Genomic DNA, 17,739 nt, shown 5'->3' with positions numbered 1-17,739 from the left:
GATCTATATAGGTGGCTCTTGCACGCATTCCAAGGTGTCTAGGAAGACGTGGAGCGCCAAAGTCGGTGCTGGATCCTGTACGACCCCAAGCCAAACCCTACCCGAAATCCAGACCGTCCAAAGCTAGAGGAAACGTTATCGACCGTCCATCTGCAACCTAAATCGCGAGCGAACCGTATGAGCGTGCGTATAGATATTTTCCTTTCTCACGCGCTCGAAGGGTTTCTCCCAAAGGCCGATTTCAGATTCCCCCCTCCTTTTGTTTCTTCCTCACCGGGAAGGGAAGGGAAGGGAAGGCGGTGAAGGAAGGAAGAAGGAACCTCATCAGTTTTGGGTTGCAGAGAGAGGGAGAAATGGATTCAGATCAAGGGAAGCTGTTCATCGGGGGAGTGTCCTGGGAGACGACGGAGGAGAAGCTGAAGGACCACTTCGAAAAGTATGGGGAGGTCACTCAGGCGGTCATCATGAGGGACAAGGTCACCGGACGACCCAGAGGCTTCGGATTCGTTGTCTTCGCCGATCCATCCCTCCTCGATAGGGTTCTTCAGGACAAGCATACCATCGACGGCAGAACCGTGAGTTTGATTTCCTAGGCTTTGGTGTGTGCTTGATTTGTATGTTATTTCCTCTTCTCTTTTATTTTTCGGTTATTGTGGGATTTCAACTTGGTTTCCTGCAGTGGGATGTTTTTTTCCCTTTTTTTGGGCTGGGGATTTGGTTATTAAGGTGAGGTGATGATTTAGGTTTAAATCATAATTAATGAAGTGGGGATACGTTTTTTGGTATTCATGTATTGATGGCGATTTCTGGCGTCTTTGCTACCTTGATCGTCTTTTGATCTGATTTGGGTTTGCAATGGAACTTCAAAGTCTTGTACAATTTATGCTAATAGGTGCGGCTCTCGCTTTTCTTCTACGGTGATCGCTTGGGGTTACTCTGCCGAGCTAATGTGCTGGGTTGATTGATCATAAGTTGGTGAAAACTTGATGGTTTGCGCTTACTGCCATGGCGCATAATTAGCTTCCTTTGTGAAATCACAAAGAGGATATTTATTTTGCATGGATCTCTGTCTTATGAGTGGGTCATCGTGATACCAACATGAGATTTGAGATGCTTGAAAGTTGTAGCACTGAATCAAGACCTCCTTTAATCTGTGTCATCTGTGGAACATTGTATTTCATTTTCTGTATTAAGTGCATTCCTGTTGTTGGTCTTTTTCATTTTTTGCCGTTTTGTGTATTCGTTAAATCTTCTGTTTTTATGTGTTTTCTGCTTTCTTTCAGGTTGAGGCAAAGAGGGCCTTGTCAAGGGAAGAACAGCAAATATCGTCTAGGTCTGGGAACGCAAGTGCGGGGAGAAATAGTGGAGCTGGTGGAAATGTTAGAACCAAGAAGATTTTTGTAGGCGGCCTTCCTTCAACATTGACTGAAGAGGCGTTCCGTCAATATTTTGAGCAGTATGGTAATGTAACAGATGTTGTAGTGATGTATGACCAGAGTACCCAGAGACCGAGAGGGTTTGGCTTTATTTCGTTCGAGTCGGAAGATGCTGTTGACAGAGTTCTACACAAGACATTCCATGACTTGAATGGTAAACTTGTTGAGGTTAAACGAGCTCTGCCCAAGGAAGCAAATCCTGGAGGTGGTGGGCGCACTGGTGGTGGGAGCTACCAAAGCTATGGTGCTGCTGGTTCCAACAATAACAGTTACGATGGCAGAATGGATGCAAATCGGTATGGACAACCTCCAGCGGGAGGTGGATTTGCTTATGGTTCCTCTGGCTATGGGGCACCCAGCTATGGCTATGGGACAGCTGCTAATGGAAATGTTGGTTATCCAGGATATGGTGTTGGCGGATATGGAAGTGCTCCTCCAAACGCTGGTTACACTGGTCCAGCTGGTGGGTATGTTAATGCATCTGGTCCCACCAGTGGTTACGTTAGTGGCCCACCTGGTGCTCCAAGGAGCCCATGGAGTAACCAACCACCTACAGCCTATGGAATGCAGGGGAATGCTGCAGGTTATGGCGTCAGTGCTGGGTATGGAGGTCCAGCTCCATGGAATACGTCTGGTGCTGGAGGTGGTGTTGGTAGTGGTGGAGCTCCTTCTGGACCTGCAGGTCAGTCACCTGGTGGTGGTGCAGGTTTCAACAATGCAAACTATGGTTATGGTTATGGTGAAGGGTCATATGGTGGTAATCCTGGTAGCTATGGTGCTGTTGGTGGGCGTTCTGGCAGTGTTCCAAATAATGCCTCTGGTGGCATCAATGAGCAATCTGGAGGAAGTGGCAGTTATATGGGCGGTGGATATTCAGAAGCTAATGGGAACTCTGGATACCCGAATGCCATGTGGAGGTCTGATCCTTCACAAGGTATGACACAAGGTGGAGGCTATGGTGTACCTCAAGCGAATGGTGCACCTGGGGTGCAGGCTGGCTATGGTGGCTATGGTGCTGCTAATCGGCAGATCCAGTAGAGCGTTTCCAGGATTATTGGTCTTCTGGTTTCTGGTTTATCAAAAGTGGCTACTTCAGCAAAATGGAATTTCTGCACTACTCCACCTGGTCATGACAGCTCTTTCAGACTGGAATGGATTGCAGGACTGGTTGGGTTGCTCAAATCCCAGTAGTTACAAGTAGCTCTTTTGTTGGTTAGAATCAGTAGATCCAAGGATTACATGTCTTTAGTATCTCCTATGTAGTTAATTTTGTGTGGCGTTATGTCTTAGGCATACTGGTAGCCGTATCTATAGTTTTGATGAATTAGTAATTTTGTTTCGAGTGTAGCTGCTTCGTACTTGCCATTTGTGTTTATGAAGCTTGTCTTTTGCATTCATTAGTATTAATGATACAGTAGTGTGAACTTCAATTTGTGATGTGATGAGGAAGAGTAGCTGATATCTGCTAGAAATTTTTGGTGTTCTTTTGGCAGCTGTGCTTGGTGTATTAGGGGAAGGGCTAAGCCAAAGTAGTACTTGTGCATATACTTGATATGATATTAAATAGTCTTTTGAAGTAGAAAGAGCTATGGGGGAAGGGAGATAGACACAATTCAGCTCAGACTAGCAAATATTAGTAGTTGAAATCTTTGTCAGTTCCATAATTTGTTTCCTCCTGTATTTGCCCTTGTGTACAGGAGAGATGCGGTGCATTTTTTAAGTTCTGCAGGGAGATCTGAGATATGAGTGGGGAATGCGCTGAAAACTCCGGATCGACAGGGTTGTTTCAGCTTGTAAACTGATCTGATGGCGAGCATCTGCATCTGGAACCTTGTGATGATGGCTCTCCCCATTATGAATTGCTTTCCAGCTTGCTGCTTGTGCATAGGGTGATGCATTCATTTGCTATTTTTCTAATTGTTCATTGTTGTGCACTTTTCTATCTGAGATCCACTGATTCTGTTCATGATCTTTTGATGAGGCTGTTAGCCTCTAGGCTTCTGGAAACAAGATGCTTTCCCTGTCTGTGTGGCTGTTTTTCTTTCAAGGAGTAAATTAAAATCGATCTAAAGATGTGCCCGCACCCGCAGTAGTTTTTTTTTTTTTTTTTTCGTCCTTCTTAGCTCCTCTTGGCGTAGCCTAATCTTGCCTTTCGGATAAACTTGTTTTTTCCGATCAGTTTTTGGATCTAACTGCCCAGGCTCAAAACGGCTCGTCTTATCCTTGATTTCGTTGGTTATGTGTCAAGGTGATCCTCAAATGATTGAAAAACGTGCATATGTTTGGCTTGAGAAAATGAGTGCGCAATTTAATGTGTTTTATTTCTTTTATATTTATCGTTCTGATTAACAGCTTATTGAAATTAAATGCCCCCACGGACAGGCGAGATCGCATCCCCATGAATTCCAACATTTTAATCTTTTGTAGCGACGTTCTCCTCCAAGTTCATTGTTTCCATGCGTTGTGACGTTGTATACATGCCCTGGTAGCCATGAACACTTTGACAGGAAAATAACCGACTGTATTTGTAACTTTCTATGATAATCGCAGTCTTTGGAAGGAACTTAGAATCAAGTGTAAGTGGACAATGCAGTCTTGAGGCCGTCTAGAGTGGGTGGTGATCAGTTGATTATTAATGCGGTTGGTGATCGGTTGATTGTTAATGTGGTTGTGAAATAAGTGGAAATACATTCTGCATATGTGAATTTATGAAAGTATGTATCCTGACAAGTGTCGGGTTCGGCACTCTGTTGACAGGAAAATAACCGATTGTGTTTGTAACTTTCTATGATCATCGTAGTCTTTGGAATGGACCTAGAATGGTGAATCAATTGATTTTTAATGAGGTTTTGAAATAAGTGGAATACATTCTGCATATGTGAATTTATGAAAGTATGTATCGTGACAAGTTTCGGGCTTTGGCAATGTGTTTAAGCCCGTTTCCGAAGCTTTTGTGCGGAGCGTCTCCGTGTAATTTCTTCTTCTTTTCTGAGATTTTGTTTCCTTGCTTATTATAACTTTAGCCAGTATCCACGACTGTACCGCAATCTGCAAGTTCTTTTTCTTTTACACCCAACCTCGACGACGTGGCTGGCAGTAAAAAAAAAAAAGGCGAGTATCTTTTCACATCATCTAAGAGGGTCGGAGAGAGAAAGAGACGTTGTTTCAAAAAATAATTATTTGAAGATACAATTTTGGGTGGCCGCCGTTTCATTAGGCGTTCCGGGAAAGCTATGGTGCACAGAAATGCATTACTTGGTACCTGCAAACAGTTATCAGGACGTGGGCAGATGGTGAAGGTCACGAGCTTCATCCTCAAGCAAAGGGACGACTCACCAAATTATTGACGGGCTTAACTGCAGGCGACAAAAGACGGGGGACGTCAATTGGGAACTTGCACGTTTTGGCACCCAAAAGCAATCCATCTCACGTAGCCAAAGCTGATGGGATGCCCTCGTAAGGATTATTGAAGGCACTCAGGTTACCAGGCCGAGAGAGGACGATCTACACCAAAAACGTCATGTTAGTACTTCCATTCCTAGTGACAACTTGAATAAGTAGCAAATGTTATATGGACGATAGTCATCACGACACACTGCATTGGATCAAAATTGCATTTAGACCTTTGACATAGTATTTCATCATTCCTTAAGTGGTTTCTATGGACGATGTGGGCTTCCAGTATGAACACTGATGTCAGAGGTGGAAGCCAGAACCCGAGTACTTTTACTTGCTTGGTTCCCTTGTAATGTCTTAATGGGAGTTTTCTTGACGCAAAATGTGTCGTAGATGAAGGGAAATTTCTCACCTGATAATTACCAAGTGTTCGCGATCTAAATCCGGCTGCACAGTACACAAAGTAATAGTCCCAAGTGCGGATGAACTTCTCATCGAATCCCAAAATCAGAATTTTGCTGGAACACAGGGAGTCGGCACTTTTGAGGTTACTAACTAGGAAGTGTGATTTGCCTTGCATGAAATAAAATAAAATACTGTACCTTTTGTTTGCCATAAAATTCCTTCTCCACTGGAGTAAAGTCTGGTAGTAGTGGATGCCGATATTCTCCACATGCTCAATACTGGATTTTATCAAATTTTTTGACTTAGACGAGATGAAATGCACACAAGGAGATAAATAGAGTATGATGAGGAGGAGGAAGAAGAAAAAAGCAAGTACGTGGTAATCATACCAAAGCCTTGAAGCAGTGGTCATTGCTGATGTTACTCTGTTCAAGGAAGGAAGCAATCCACCAGGGAAGATGTATTCCTTTATAAAGTCAGAGCTTCTTCGATATTCATTATAACGCTGATCTGGAATTGATATAAACTGAGACAACAAATGATCGACCTCAGTCACTTAATAGGCTAACAATGTTCCTTCAGGGAAAAGTAAAAGGACCTTAGTTATATCTGCATCTTTCAAGAGTTAAAACAGGTTCAGGTTTGCTCAGGTTGACACGCTTAGGCATAGCATGATGACATCAAGGATCGGGCTAAATATTAATGAAGAAAGGTTTTACCTAACCGCAACATGACGTTGTGTTTGCTTCTTTCTTACTTTACGAAAGAGATAAGCGATTAGATCTGAAGCCAGATTCTGAGGAAAATAAATTTCAAATTATCATGTAACGATAAAGAAAAGACCTGCAGAGTATGGACGTGATCAGAGCCCAGGCCATCATTATCCAACACCCATCTATGCATTCGTATGCATAACACACACACGCATCAAGATGCAAATACCACATGTTCCAAGCACTGACAATAAAAGCGTTCAATCAAAAGCACAACCCACTGCCTAGGTGCAATTCCTAAATCCTAAATCAGAAGGCCTATATAATGCTTAGGAAGGTTAGACTGCCTATTAGAACTCATAAGAAGTGAAGAAAAAGGCTGCACAACCTCATACAAAACATGCTCAAGTATTGATTGAATAATGACATGCTTAAATTTGGATTGAATAACAAAACTTAAAAGAGTGTTTCATTAGTCCATCACAACTTGGGCAATTTTACAAACTTTTCCAAAATTAAAATAAAATAGTACTTATTAACTTGAAAGTTCAAAAATGGATAGAAAAGACCACGTAAATAATTGAGAACCACTTCTAAATTTTAAAACATTCAAATAACAATTTAGAAGCAGAGATCTCAGGCCCCAACTAGGCGGACGCTTAGTCCCTTAACTGATGTAAGCGTTTGTGCTTGAAAGGCTTAGTCTAATACGAACATTAGAAAGAAAGTCAAAGAATAATAATGCAGAGGAATTTATAAAACCTGAAGAACAAAAATTCCATCTTCGGCCAAAACAGAGTCGCAGCATGCAAAGAATTCCTCCATGTATTCATGTCCAACAGCTTCTAGCATCTCACTGTCCAAATAGGAAAAAATGAACCACATTATAACAAGATCGTTTTGGGAATCCAGTTTCTAGAGCAAACAATGACTTACCAAGATATTATCCTATCGTACTTCTGCAACTTTGGCAGCTGGCGGTAATCGCATAGCAGAAACTTAATTTTGTCCTGTCAATACAAATTAAAAGTTAATAACGGAACACCGCTCCCCTATAAATTGAATTTGTATCCGTGTCTTGTAGGTGGGAGAACCGTGAAATAAATTTTATAATAAACTCTGTGTTTTCTATGTTGATTTGGAAAGCCAACTTTCAGTCAATGTTAAAAATGGCTCTTCACATTCTTTTTTATGAATTTTTGTAGCATCAGGTGTTGTGGCTGTTGTATTGGTCCTTTATTTCGTTTGGTTCTCTCCGACCCTGACGGTTTCTTTTATTCCCTCTGATTCCCTGTTGCAAGTTCTTTTATTTTCAATCTTGAGTACAATTAAATTAATCAATATCCAGGAATATGAGTAAATGAAAATTTAACAACATGAAGATCAAGATTGAAGGCCTACTTCAAGACAAGCTTCTTTGACCCTTTGTTGGGCATATTTTAGCTGCTCTTCTGATAACGTGATTCCAGTATATCTACATCCTGTTTGTCTAACAACCTCTAGCGCGAGGGTTCCCCAACCACAGCCAATCTCTAGAACTTCATGCTTATTGGTAATCCTTGCCTGAAAATCAACAATAACTAGAAATACTAAAAGAAGCTCAGATTACAAGACCTCTTAGCAAAATACTTTACCTTTTCAATCAAAAGGGACACTTTTCTCATCTGTGCAAGTCTGAGATCTTCATTCTCTTCCTGCCACATGATTAGAAAGTAGTATAGAAAATTACAAACCCTGAATCGAATTTTAGAAGAAAAGTTTCAACACAATGTAAACCATCGTTTGCACATATACAGGCAGATACATTGATTCAATGCTTCAAGTTAAGGATGATGAAAGCATACAAACCTTGAAAATTGCACAAGAATACGTCATAGTGTCATCCAAGAACAGCGAAAAAAGATCATTGCTCTAGAACAAAAAATACAAGGTGTCAACTTCCAATCAGGGAAAGAGCATGCACCAACTCAAAGACTACTTGGATGACCAAATGACTAGTATATGTGTCTTAGCGAAACAGTAGGTTATGATAAGCCATCACATTTGAGAGATGAGACAACACAAACAACTTCTGGACCCAATTGAGACAATTATTGAGAGACATGCATATCATGCAGTCAGATAGATGAAATGGACCAGTGAAAGTAAGTGATAATAAGTGATGCAACGGAATGCAGACGGCAATGAAAAAACACTGTTATTAGGACCTTTAATGAATGAACTTTTGCAGAATGGGAATAAAATCTTTAACAGCAATAAGAAAAAAAAAATATAGGACAATCTTGCTTCATATAACTGACAAGATCATAGTGGCGGGAGATGTTTCGACGGGCTTGTGTGATTGTATTCTGCCGGGAAAGATGCTGAAAGAAAAACTTTGCAGATGCCAATCCTGCAGTCAACATTATTGGTTTCCACCAACCCCTGGATCAAGCATTTCTGTCTGTTAAAAGGCTCTTGGCATGACTCCAGTCTGCAATCCGATCACACAGGAAAGAGATAAGCAGCATTAAGAAGAAGTTACCCTTTATTCATGCAATTTGCATAATGGTTATGTTTATCCCTTCCATCAATGAGTATCTATGCAAACAAACAAGACAAGAAAAGTACCTAAGTTAATATTACAAAAAACAAAAATAAAACAAAAAAACAAAAATAGGCTATAGTTGTGGCACTAAATGTATCGTAGAGAAAGCAGTAGTCACCAAAAAGAGGTTTAGAAGGCCCTCTTCCTTGTCAACAAAAGATATATCACCATTTATGTATGCATCAGCAAGCCCAAGATCAGCCTCTGTAGCAACCTGTCAAAAGTATTATAGAAAAGGACAAAAGAAGACTAATATAAAAAATGTTGCTAGCACACAAGGAAGATCTGAAAATGAAGTATCAAATAAATGTTTGTTTTATGAAAATAAAAGGTTACAATTCGAACATACCTTCCAATAAAATGAAGGAGAGTGAATTTTCATCACAGACTTGAGATCATCTTTATCATTGGTCCCTTCAAATTCAAATAACGTGCCACCTTCCTCTAGAAAACTGCAGGCATCCCAAAACAAAGTTTAATAAAAAGTAACAGCCCATAGACAGATTTCAGGCCCATTTCCTTCAGTATCTTCAGCTTGGAACCATAGCCAGATTTCAGGCCCATTTCCTTCTTCCTTTTCCTTTTTCCTTTTTTTTCACTTTCGAATATTTCCCTCTTAAAATGATTGTCCATAAGCACATAAATAAAGGAAAAGAAGACCTAATCCCCATAAAAAAGTCAATAACATCCTTCCACATAACTTTTAAGAAATTTTAAAGCCACCTCCTCTCTCTCTCTCTCTCTCTCTCTCTCACACACACACACACACACACACACACACACACAAATATGTATATATCATAGATACTGTAAGAAATGAAATCAGCAAACAAATAAGTAAACAAGATGAAATTGATACTTAGGGATCAAAGAGATAGGGGCATAACACAAATGAATGAATATCCCAGAGGAAACTTGCCTAAAGTAACCTGTTGTGATATAACTTTTCAGGAATCTAGTGACAATAAGACGGGCTCCACTCTCCATCAGGGAAGGTGTCATACATTTTCTATTATCTAAAAGGACACATCTAGAGCCCAGTAAATCCTGTGCTGCAACCATTCCACCCTATCAGAAGAAACAACATGAATATCAAGGAACTAAAAAGGCACTGAATCAGTTAGATAAGAGACAAGGTGAAATTTTCTATGTGAATTTGTCCATGAAAAATAGACAAAGTACAGCCATCAAAAACTATATGCTGTATTTCACAATCCAACTTCAATAGTCAATTACAGAAAGGAACAGCTTAACCATTTTCAGCGATTGTATGGTACATTACCAATCCAAAATGAATGGAGATTTGTAAGCAACAATATTTACCTTCAATCCATCCTCGTGGAAACCATATCCTGCAGAGCAGAATGTGTAAATAGGAGTTGACTCTTTCAAGAGAAGTTGTAAGACCAAAAGCAACAGAGCAAGCACAAAGGACAGAATAGTGGAACATCTAAATAAACTGTAAAGCAACTGCATGCCAAAAGCTTGCATGTAAAGTATACTGGAGTTGAACTGCCAGTTCTCTTATACCATTTTCTGATATAAAACATTTCCTTTTCTATCAAAGAAACGAATAAAACTGAATCAATAGGTCAAATTAAAGGGGCATTTCTCCAAAAGTATACATAAAATATCAAGATTCTAAAAGAAGGGAACTGATTATAAGAAGAAGCTGCAACCAACCTTGATATGCTCCACAGAACCAGATTCCTCTCTCTCCTTGAATTTTACTTAATTCAAGTGATGCCTTCACAGAAGCAACTGTTGGAAGTGGATGACTTGTCGACCATTTCAAAACGATATTGTCAGGCAAATGGGGTGGATTCAAAGTTACAAAAAAATGCAAACTTGTCTCCAAACTCTGCAATTCCATGAATTTTAACCAAGAATCAAATAGTTGCTATTGCCATTTGAAAGACATTAGGAAAGGAAAATCGATGGAAAAATAACTGTTTTAAGATCCTCTGATGTAAAATAGAGAAGCTTCTAGGATTGAAAGCATGCTTGTCGACATAAAGGTACTGGACTAACGCCTTGGGAAACAGAAACAGGAAAACAAAAGAGCAGAAAACGAGACATTTGTTTTAAGAGAACCAAATAATAAACATAATACAAGAGCAGAAAATCTGTACTAGAAAAGAATAAAGTGCTTCAATGAGAAATAAAGGTAACCACAAGATACCCTGCAGGAGCACAAGATCATTTTAAAGAAAAAAAAAATAAAGAAGAATTTTTCCTACATGAAATACTCAGAAACAGCATCCATAAAATGGGGGAAAGAGCCCCATATATGTACACTAAAGGAAGATTGGACCAGCCCAAAAGGTACCTTGTGTATTGACACAATGACCAAACCGCCTTCATACAGAAACAGCAATACAGAGGAAGCAAGAACTATACTTACAAAGTCAAACAACTTTTATTATCAGTATTCTGTTTAATCTTTTGTGCATTGTGCTTGTGCACATACATGCCCGTCGTGTGTATAAACATTATCATAGTTTTTGTTAGCAACAATACGTTTTATGAGAAGAATATGTGCATACAAATACAAACAACATTCTCAACGTCTCTCCCTCTCTCACAAAGTTATGGACATCAGTGAGCATAATCACATTTTAGAACTGCTAAACAACTTTTCCATGTATTTTCACGTAATTATTTCACAGAAACATGCTTATCATTTGAAGGTCTGACAAGCTCATGTTTGAATATTGCGTGCTTAGCTACCTGGAATAAGGTATACGTTGAATAAAATAGATTGTTAAATGGATTTCTTGAAACTTAAGAATATTTATTCCATTTCACTAAATTTTAGGTGTTCTTAGTAAAATATTCATTTTGGCATATCCTGAGTGGACATGACTAGTATGTTCTCTAATTTCCATGTTCTCATATCTCTACATGTACGGATTGCAATTTCTGAATGTTTTTCTCATGTTTGATTTGCTTGTCTGACTGCTTAATTACACCTACTTATGGTCTAATATTAACTCCAAAAAGGTGTCTTCGACACCTATCACTTAAATACGTTTTGAATGCTAAACTTACTTGAACCTATAAGATAACAAAATGTACCCACCCTAATTGCTCTGCCAAGTTGATAATAAAGAGATTACAGGTGCCCTCATGTCTGTGCAAGTGCACTGAGATGGAGTAGAGAGAGAGAGAGAGATTTTCACATTCATGAACATATGAAGGAGAATTGGAAGAGCAACTAGGCAACAACATTATAAACCTGAAGCACATTGAGCCAGTATGTCACGCAAATTCTGTCCCCTTTAGCCCCAAGAAAGTTCCAGGCACTCCAGGCTGCTGGGTTTTTGGGCATTAAGCTATGATCATGATGAAGATATATATCACTGCAATTAAAACCAGATAAATCAATCATTAGTTGAAACTGCATATCAGACAAAGAGTTTCCAACTGAATATGAAGAAAGAAGAAACTGTAGAGCAGAGCAGCACACTTTGCAGAAAAAGCTACTGCTTCTTAAAAGGAGAATTGCTTGCTTCAGCTAACCAGAAACAATAGAAAAAGCTCAAGAAAATCCTAACAAATAAAAAGAAAGTGATAAAAAAATTAAAATCAATAAGAATTTAAATTTCAGTAGATAAATAAATAAGCAAAAGTTTGAACTTCAAAAGTAGTAACAATATAGTTTAAGAAATATCAATGGTTAGACTTGGCCGATTGAAAGGGAATTATCCAATCCGATGCTAATTCAGCCAATCTAACATAAAACCGGCTGATTTCTCGAAGCTCCCCTGTATACTAAGGTGAATGTGATCGAATTACTGCCAATCAATTCGAAGTGGCCAATTCAGACTGATTTTCACAACAGTGATTTCATGTACGTCATTTTCTGTACTCACATTATAAAACATAGATCTGAAAAAAGGAAAAATGTCGATAGAGCAAAAAAATATTTGGGGAATACCTATAAGCATACTGAAAAGCACCAAGAACTCTCGCCTCGTCAAATGTAGCACCATCTCCCAGTATTTTTAGAGCATCAGGCGCGTGGACAGCCATTATGCATCCATCATATGTATCGCTCATAGCAGTTTCTGTCACTACGGAGCATCCTGCAAATTTATACGATAAAGCCTGTGCACGTTGTTTTTGCATCTTTTCTTTATCTCATTTCGAAAGGCTTAACAATAAAACTACCCAGTGTTTCGCATGTAATGCAAAATCTTCCTCTTAATGGGCCACAACAATGACGAAGCAGAAATGTTAAAATTAATAAATACCAAAATTAACAACACAATAGTAACAAGTGGAAGACAACGGTAGAAAGTGTAAATACATTTGTTGACTGCTCAGTACTTTCTCTTATTCTTATTATCTTGGCGTAGGTTTATGAAAATGAAGACAAGTCAAAGTAGATTCAGTCCTCTCATATATGGGCGCACTTATATTTTCTGCTTATTTTATTCTTAGTTTTTTATATATTACGTCTTAGAGAAGGGAAGAGCATCGTCAATGTAATGTTAAGATTCAAAAAAGTTCAAGGCTAGTGAAACTGGCATCGAACATTATCATCTGACACGAGATTAATTTGCACCTTCACATAGCTACGGAGCCCTTCAAGAAGAAAACTTGTTACCTCTAGAACTTGTCGAAACAGATTTCACAGCACAGCCCGTTCTTATCTGACAACCCCGTTTCTCCAATTCTGCTCTTATCTGTTATTGTTCAAAGGACCAAACGTGATACGGTTAATGTTCGCGAGATGAAACATCAGTTTCCTGGTTTACGGTACATCTGAAAACTTGCAAACCTTATTAACATACGAATGCGAGCGATCCTTCACGGTGAGCCACTGTGGCCGCCCAAAGACCTGGAACATGATAGGCAGACCTTCTTTGAGATACATCGTCTCTAAATAAGGCCAACAACAAGGAAAACTATGCAAGAGCATGAAGAGGTGAGCAACAATTTCTAGCTCAATCATGATGGCGATCATTCAATGAGATTAAAGCTCTTCAAAGAAGAGAATATTTATCATCAAAACGAGGCGAAGACGATCACTCTCACCGACCGACGATTCTGAAAACCGAATCCTTCGACCGTTTCTCACAAGAAAAATGCAAACTCCTCGTGTGTTCGGATAATCCTTCATTTTCTTTTGCCATCGTCAAGCAGAGACCTCCCTCTTTCTCTCGACGCCAGCAGCCACTGGTTAGTTCTTTCCAAAGCCAATGCACAATCTGACAATCATCATGATCCTGCCCAGATGAAAAGAACAGACATCCACTCCCCCTTCCCTTTCCTGTTCAACAACGATAGTTCGAATCCTATCTTCCCCGTCAGGAGTCTGAAGATTGAGTGCCATCCTTTACTAAGGTCTCGCACCAGCAAACCGCGCTTCGCTGGACGCCGGTTAGAGGAAAAATGGGAATAGAGAGTGTCGGAGAAGAGAAGGAAAACGGCTACCTACCCTTTTCTTGATTGCATGGAGAGGATCGATCAGTTGAAACTTGAAAGGGCTAGAGAGGGCGCCAGACTGTGCACGGGTATCCCTCAGAGGAAAGAGAAGACGGGTTCCTCTCACCAAATTAAACTGGTTCCCTCACCAAATTAAACTCCGTGGGGTAGAACGAGTGTCGTTCAGGACACCTATTTTGGCGGGACGGGAGATGTCAGGTCCCCTTTAAACGGACTTGGTGTGGGCGGTTGCATAGGCCGCCAAGAATACGAGGGTCCTCTTAAAAATCTACATGACAATGGTTGCTAAGGGGATCGAGATTTTTTTTTAATACTGAACATGCTTCGACGGCTAACATAATCCGACTCATTTACGACCTTCCCGGCAATCGTGCCGGTTTCATTCTGTTGCGACCAAATTTTAGAAAGAACCATGATTTACTGAGAAAGGCATCGGTGAGGGGTTATCGGCACCTGAAGGAGGTGATGGTTCCGGCAGAACGAGAGCACGCAGTAAGCAGAACAACTGAGCATTCCTTCGGAAGAGCACGACCAAATTGACGCACACATTGGTATCTGCAGGTCAAACACATCTTCTTCGTTAACTTGATGCTGCCTGTGCAGGTTGAAGAGATTCAGAAATGGAGGGAATGACTCACCAGGTAATGGTCCCGAAATGCATTGGAGTAGCCCCGGGATTTGATGAACTGCCCAAGCGTCTCGTTGCGGTCAAGGTCAGGGTTGTTCTCGTGCTCCTCAACGTAGCTGCAGAGAAGAGAGCCCAGATTGACATGAATATTGCATGTGCAGTCCATGAAGTTATATATATATATAGAGTTGTATGTAGAACCTGCAACTTATAAACATAAAATGCGTATTTTATGTTGGCAGGCATGTATGAGTCAAGCCGGGAACAGCTCTTATTCATTCTATCCCTCTTTAAAAATATGAATGAGTTGACCTTTGCTTATCGAGTCCATTGGCTATTAACACAATCAAAGTATTTTTTCTTTCTAGATCAAGAGAAGTGGTTTATTCTACTATTCAAAGGTAACTCCTACCCAATCCATTGTTTTGTTAAGATATGGCACATAAAGAATTGACATTTAAAATTAAAATTAACAACCCTGCCTAGCAATGCCCGGTGACAAACCAAACTTTTACACATTTTCCAATCTTAGATCGATCTCATGATAAGGGGTTCGTATAGATGTCAACTGACAACTATATCTGATTACCACTTCAAATTTACATAACCTTTTTTTTTTCTTCATTTCTGATCGACTCGGTACATCATTCAGGGAGGAGCCAGGGTCAGGGTCCGTGGCCCCCTTATAATTTTGTAAAATGAATTTTGCCTCTTAATTTTTAAAAAAATTCATTTTAACCCCGTGAAAATGTTTGAAAAATGTAGTGGGCCCCTGTCCACATGCGCCCACAAAAGTGAATGTGACCAAAATTTCACTTTAAGCAGCAGACCCCACTTTAGAACTTCGCAGCGGATGTGAACGGCATTTTTACTTTCTAAAGAGTTTTTTTTTTTTATTATTCTTTTATCATTTTTTTTGTCTTTATTTTTTGTTTTAGCTTTTAGGTTTAGGAATATTTCGAAAGTTTTCGCACCTGGACATATAAAGTGAATGCTTGCGCCGATGATTCAAACATGTCGCGGCATTCACGTGGACTACTGTGCTCCACTCGCTTTCTTTAACATGTCAAGTTTCACGTGAAGGCAAGCAGATCTTGGCACCCATCGCTGTTGTCAATTTCCTCCTCATCCTGTTCGAAGGGATTGATAGCGACATACTTTCTTGCTGGCAGAAGCAGTGGGCTTATCTTCACACTGTCATATAGGACTGTCGAGATGAATCGAGCTAGAGCCACCAGGTCAGTTTGAACTCGACTCGGTTCGACTCACATATTATGTATGATTGGCTCTATCTTGATCGAACTTTTACAAGGTGAGCTTGAACTCGACATGATACATTGTATCGTAATCGAGCTTCACTCATATATGCTCGTGAATTAAAACCTAACTGAGCTCAAGCTCAATACTACTTTATCATTCCATAACAAACTAACATAGTTAATATATCTGACCGCAACATTTCTATGTTGAACTTATGTTAGCTTGAAAAAAAATTAACATGCATACTCTTGAATTTGAGCTTGCTTGAGTTTAATTGAGTTAACCAACCACTCCAACGTTGCCACCACGTTGAATTAATACAATTAAAAAGCCAATGACATCATGTTACGAGATGTCACCTTCTGCCAAGTACCAGTGCCCTTCCACGCGCTTCAAACAGTCGTTGACACGACCACATCACTTTACTGTAGGAAACTACGATGTCTGCTTTTTTTCCAGCAACTTATAAATGCGACGAACATGTCCAGAAAGACTGGAAATCGACTGTGTTTTTCGTTTTTTCTGAAACCTGGTAGAACTGATTTCCCAGTAATTAGAATATCAATGATATAAACCATTTTGGCTTCTGGAATCTTATTTTTAATTGAAAACATGATTTCGTACCGTTGATTATTTATGTCTTTAGACATTGAAATCACATTTATTTGGTTAATTGTGACACTTTGGGACACCGCTTCAATTTTATTGTAAAGTTATTGTGTACTTGTAACCGAAATTTCAATGATCATTTTCAAAAGGTTAAAAATCAAAACAATCAATAATTTAACAGCCCACTTTATAAATTTTTGAAGACTTTTCACAATATTAGATACAAGGCTAAATTTTTTAAAATGAAGCATTACAATCTACCCCTTAAAGCATGTGAGATCTCAGATCTAAGTATTGAACTGGATTTAATACTGTTGTGACAACAACGCTCACTTTTCAAACAGATCTCAGCCCATTCCCTAACAGCTTCGGTTTCCCATCAAAAGAGTAAGTTGCAAGAAAACCACTTACTTGACAACCATTTTATAAGTTTTTCAAGCTTTTTTCACAATCTTATATATAAGATTAACCTTTTCAAAATGTGGTGCTTTGTCATTAATTTCCTTTTCCGTTATTGCAATAATTGGGATATGGACTAACGAACAAAATTAAAGTAGAACCTGTTAACATCATGCATTATTTATTCTAGCAGACCAGTGGCGTCCGCAAGTTCCATAGAACTTGGATACTACCACACTTGACTATTCCAATCGTGTCAACTTGGTAGATCTGGGTGTCGGTCAAAATTGGACATCTATTGGATTGAGTAAGAAAAACTTCTACCTGAATATTAATTGGATCTCGGAAGATAGAAGATAGATTTATAATAAAGTGACCACAGTAAATTCTTCCGTAGATTCTAGTTAGCTTGAAAAGATGAACACGATGAACCATTGATTCGGAAGGGCAATTACCTCATGACGTCGTTTTTGAATGTGAGGATCTCTCCAAGCATTCGGTAGAAAGAAGGGCTGAAGGCGTTTCTCTTTTGGGCAAAGAGGCTGGAGAGTCCGTTCCTGCTCCCCCACTCACACCCTCTGCCTCCGTCCAAACTCACCGAGAACGACATCTCGCTCCGCTGCAAATCAACTCCCAGGCTCTCGAAAAGCTGCAACATATTGGGGTACGTGACCTGAACACATAAACATTAAGTCAAATTCATTAGCTTGATCCCCCACAAAATAAGATTGTATATTAATAATTTTTCTGAAACTTATCGTCGGGGTTTAGGTTAAACAATTCTCTACCAGTTTATACCAAGAGATGCAACTAACTATGTGTTTCTTTGAGATGAAGAATGAGAAGGTATAA

The 17,739-nt window shown here is 39.5% G+C and overlaps 2 protein-coding genes across 16 annotated transcripts in view; one reads left to right on the top strand and one right to left on the bottom strand.

Moving 5' to 3' along the window:
* The first annotated feature begins 212 nt into the window (after positions 1–212).
* Positions 213–3,507, top strand: LOC116265649 (heterogeneous nuclear ribonucleoprotein 1-like). 2 transcript variants are annotated; one of them, XR_004175154.2, is made up of 3 exons: positions 213–575; positions 1,284–2,603; positions 3,134–3,507. XR_004175154.2 is itself a non-coding variant. In XM_031646403.2 (2 exons), the coding sequence occupies exons 1-2, from the start codon at positions 354–356 to the stop codon at positions 2,472–2,474; spliced, it is 1,413 nt and encodes a 470-aa protein (XP_031502263.1). In that variant the 5' UTR covers positions 213–353; the 3' UTR covers positions 2,475–2,866. The 2 variants fall into 2 exon arrangements, 1 of the variants encoding a protein (XP_031502263.1); XM_031646403.2 differs by lacking the exon at positions 3,134–3,507 and having other exon boundaries at positions 1,284–2,866.
* Positions 3,508–4,582: 1,075 nt separating this feature from the next.
* LOC116265647 (uncharacterized) overlaps positions 4,583–17,739 on the bottom strand; it is a 48,879-nt gene continuing 35,722 nt past the window's right edge. For 4 of the 14 annotated variants that reach the window (XM_050080836.1, XM_050080834.1, XM_050080835.1 and 1 more), the window contains 23 exons: positions 17,343–17,560; positions 14,630–14,735; positions 14,445–14,546; positions 13,324–13,383; positions 13,150–13,228; positions 12,478–12,625; positions 11,776–11,899; positions 10,221–10,398; positions 9,861–9,889; positions 9,457–9,605; positions 8,887–8,989; positions 8,656–8,751; positions 8,475–8,530; positions 8,251–8,374; positions 7,799–7,861; positions 7,585–7,644; positions 7,352–7,513; positions 6,887–6,960; positions 6,713–6,806; positions 5,627–5,763; positions 5,435–5,515; positions 5,245–5,350; positions 4,583–4,940 (listed from right to left, as the gene is read on the bottom strand). In XM_050080836.1, the coding sequence (XP_049936793.1) occupies positions 4,863–4,940; positions 5,245–5,350; positions 5,435–5,515; positions 5,627–5,763; positions 6,713–6,806; positions 6,887–6,960; positions 7,352–7,513; positions 7,585–7,644; positions 7,799–7,861; positions 8,251–8,374; positions 8,475–8,530; positions 8,656–8,751; positions 8,887–8,989; positions 9,457–9,605; positions 9,861–9,889; positions 10,221–10,398; positions 11,776–11,899; positions 12,478–12,625; positions 13,150–13,228; positions 13,324–13,383; positions 14,445–14,546; positions 14,630–14,735; positions 17,343–17,560 (2,427 nt within the window). In that variant the 3' untranslated portion in view covers positions 4,583–4,862. Of the gene's footprint in view, positions 4,941–5,244; positions 5,351–5,434; positions 5,516–5,626; positions 5,764–6,712; positions 6,807–6,886; positions 6,961–7,351; positions 7,514–7,584; positions 7,645–7,798; positions 7,862–8,250; positions 8,375–8,474; positions 8,531–8,655; positions 8,752–8,886; positions 8,990–9,456; positions 9,606–9,860; positions 9,890–10,220; positions 10,399–11,775; positions 11,900–12,477; positions 12,626–13,149; positions 13,229–13,323; positions 13,384–13,580; positions 13,939–13,983; positions 14,367–14,444; positions 14,547–14,629; positions 14,736–17,342; positions 17,561–17,739 lie in introns of those variants that run through there. The other 10 variants (XM_050080837.1, XM_050080838.1, XM_031646400.2 and 7 more) reach the window with 10 other exon arrangements.

This window comes from Nymphaea colorata, chromosome 12 (assembly GCF_008831285.2).
Source record: "Nymphaea colorata isolate Beijing-Zhang1983 chromosome 12, ASM883128v2, whole genome shotgun sequence".
In the NCBI taxonomy this organism is placed as follows: domain Eukaryota; kingdom Viridiplantae; phylum Streptophyta; class Magnoliopsida; order Nymphaeales; family Nymphaeaceae; genus Nymphaea; species Nymphaea colorata.
The sequence above is the reverse complement of the archived record's forward strand: the minus strand, read 5'-3'. Positions and strand labels throughout refer to the sequence as shown.

What these genes read in the sequence shown, in the direction of transcription:
- LOC116265649 (XM_031646403.2), top strand. Translation starts at nt 354, where the DNA reads ATGGATTCAGATCAAGGGAAGCTGTTCATCGGGGGAGTGTCCTGGGAG. An exon ending in ATACCATCGACGGCAGAACC is followed by an intron (nt 576 to 1,283) that starts GTGAGTTTGATT and finishes GCTTTCTTTCAG; the next exon opens with GTTGAGGCAAAGAGGGCCTT.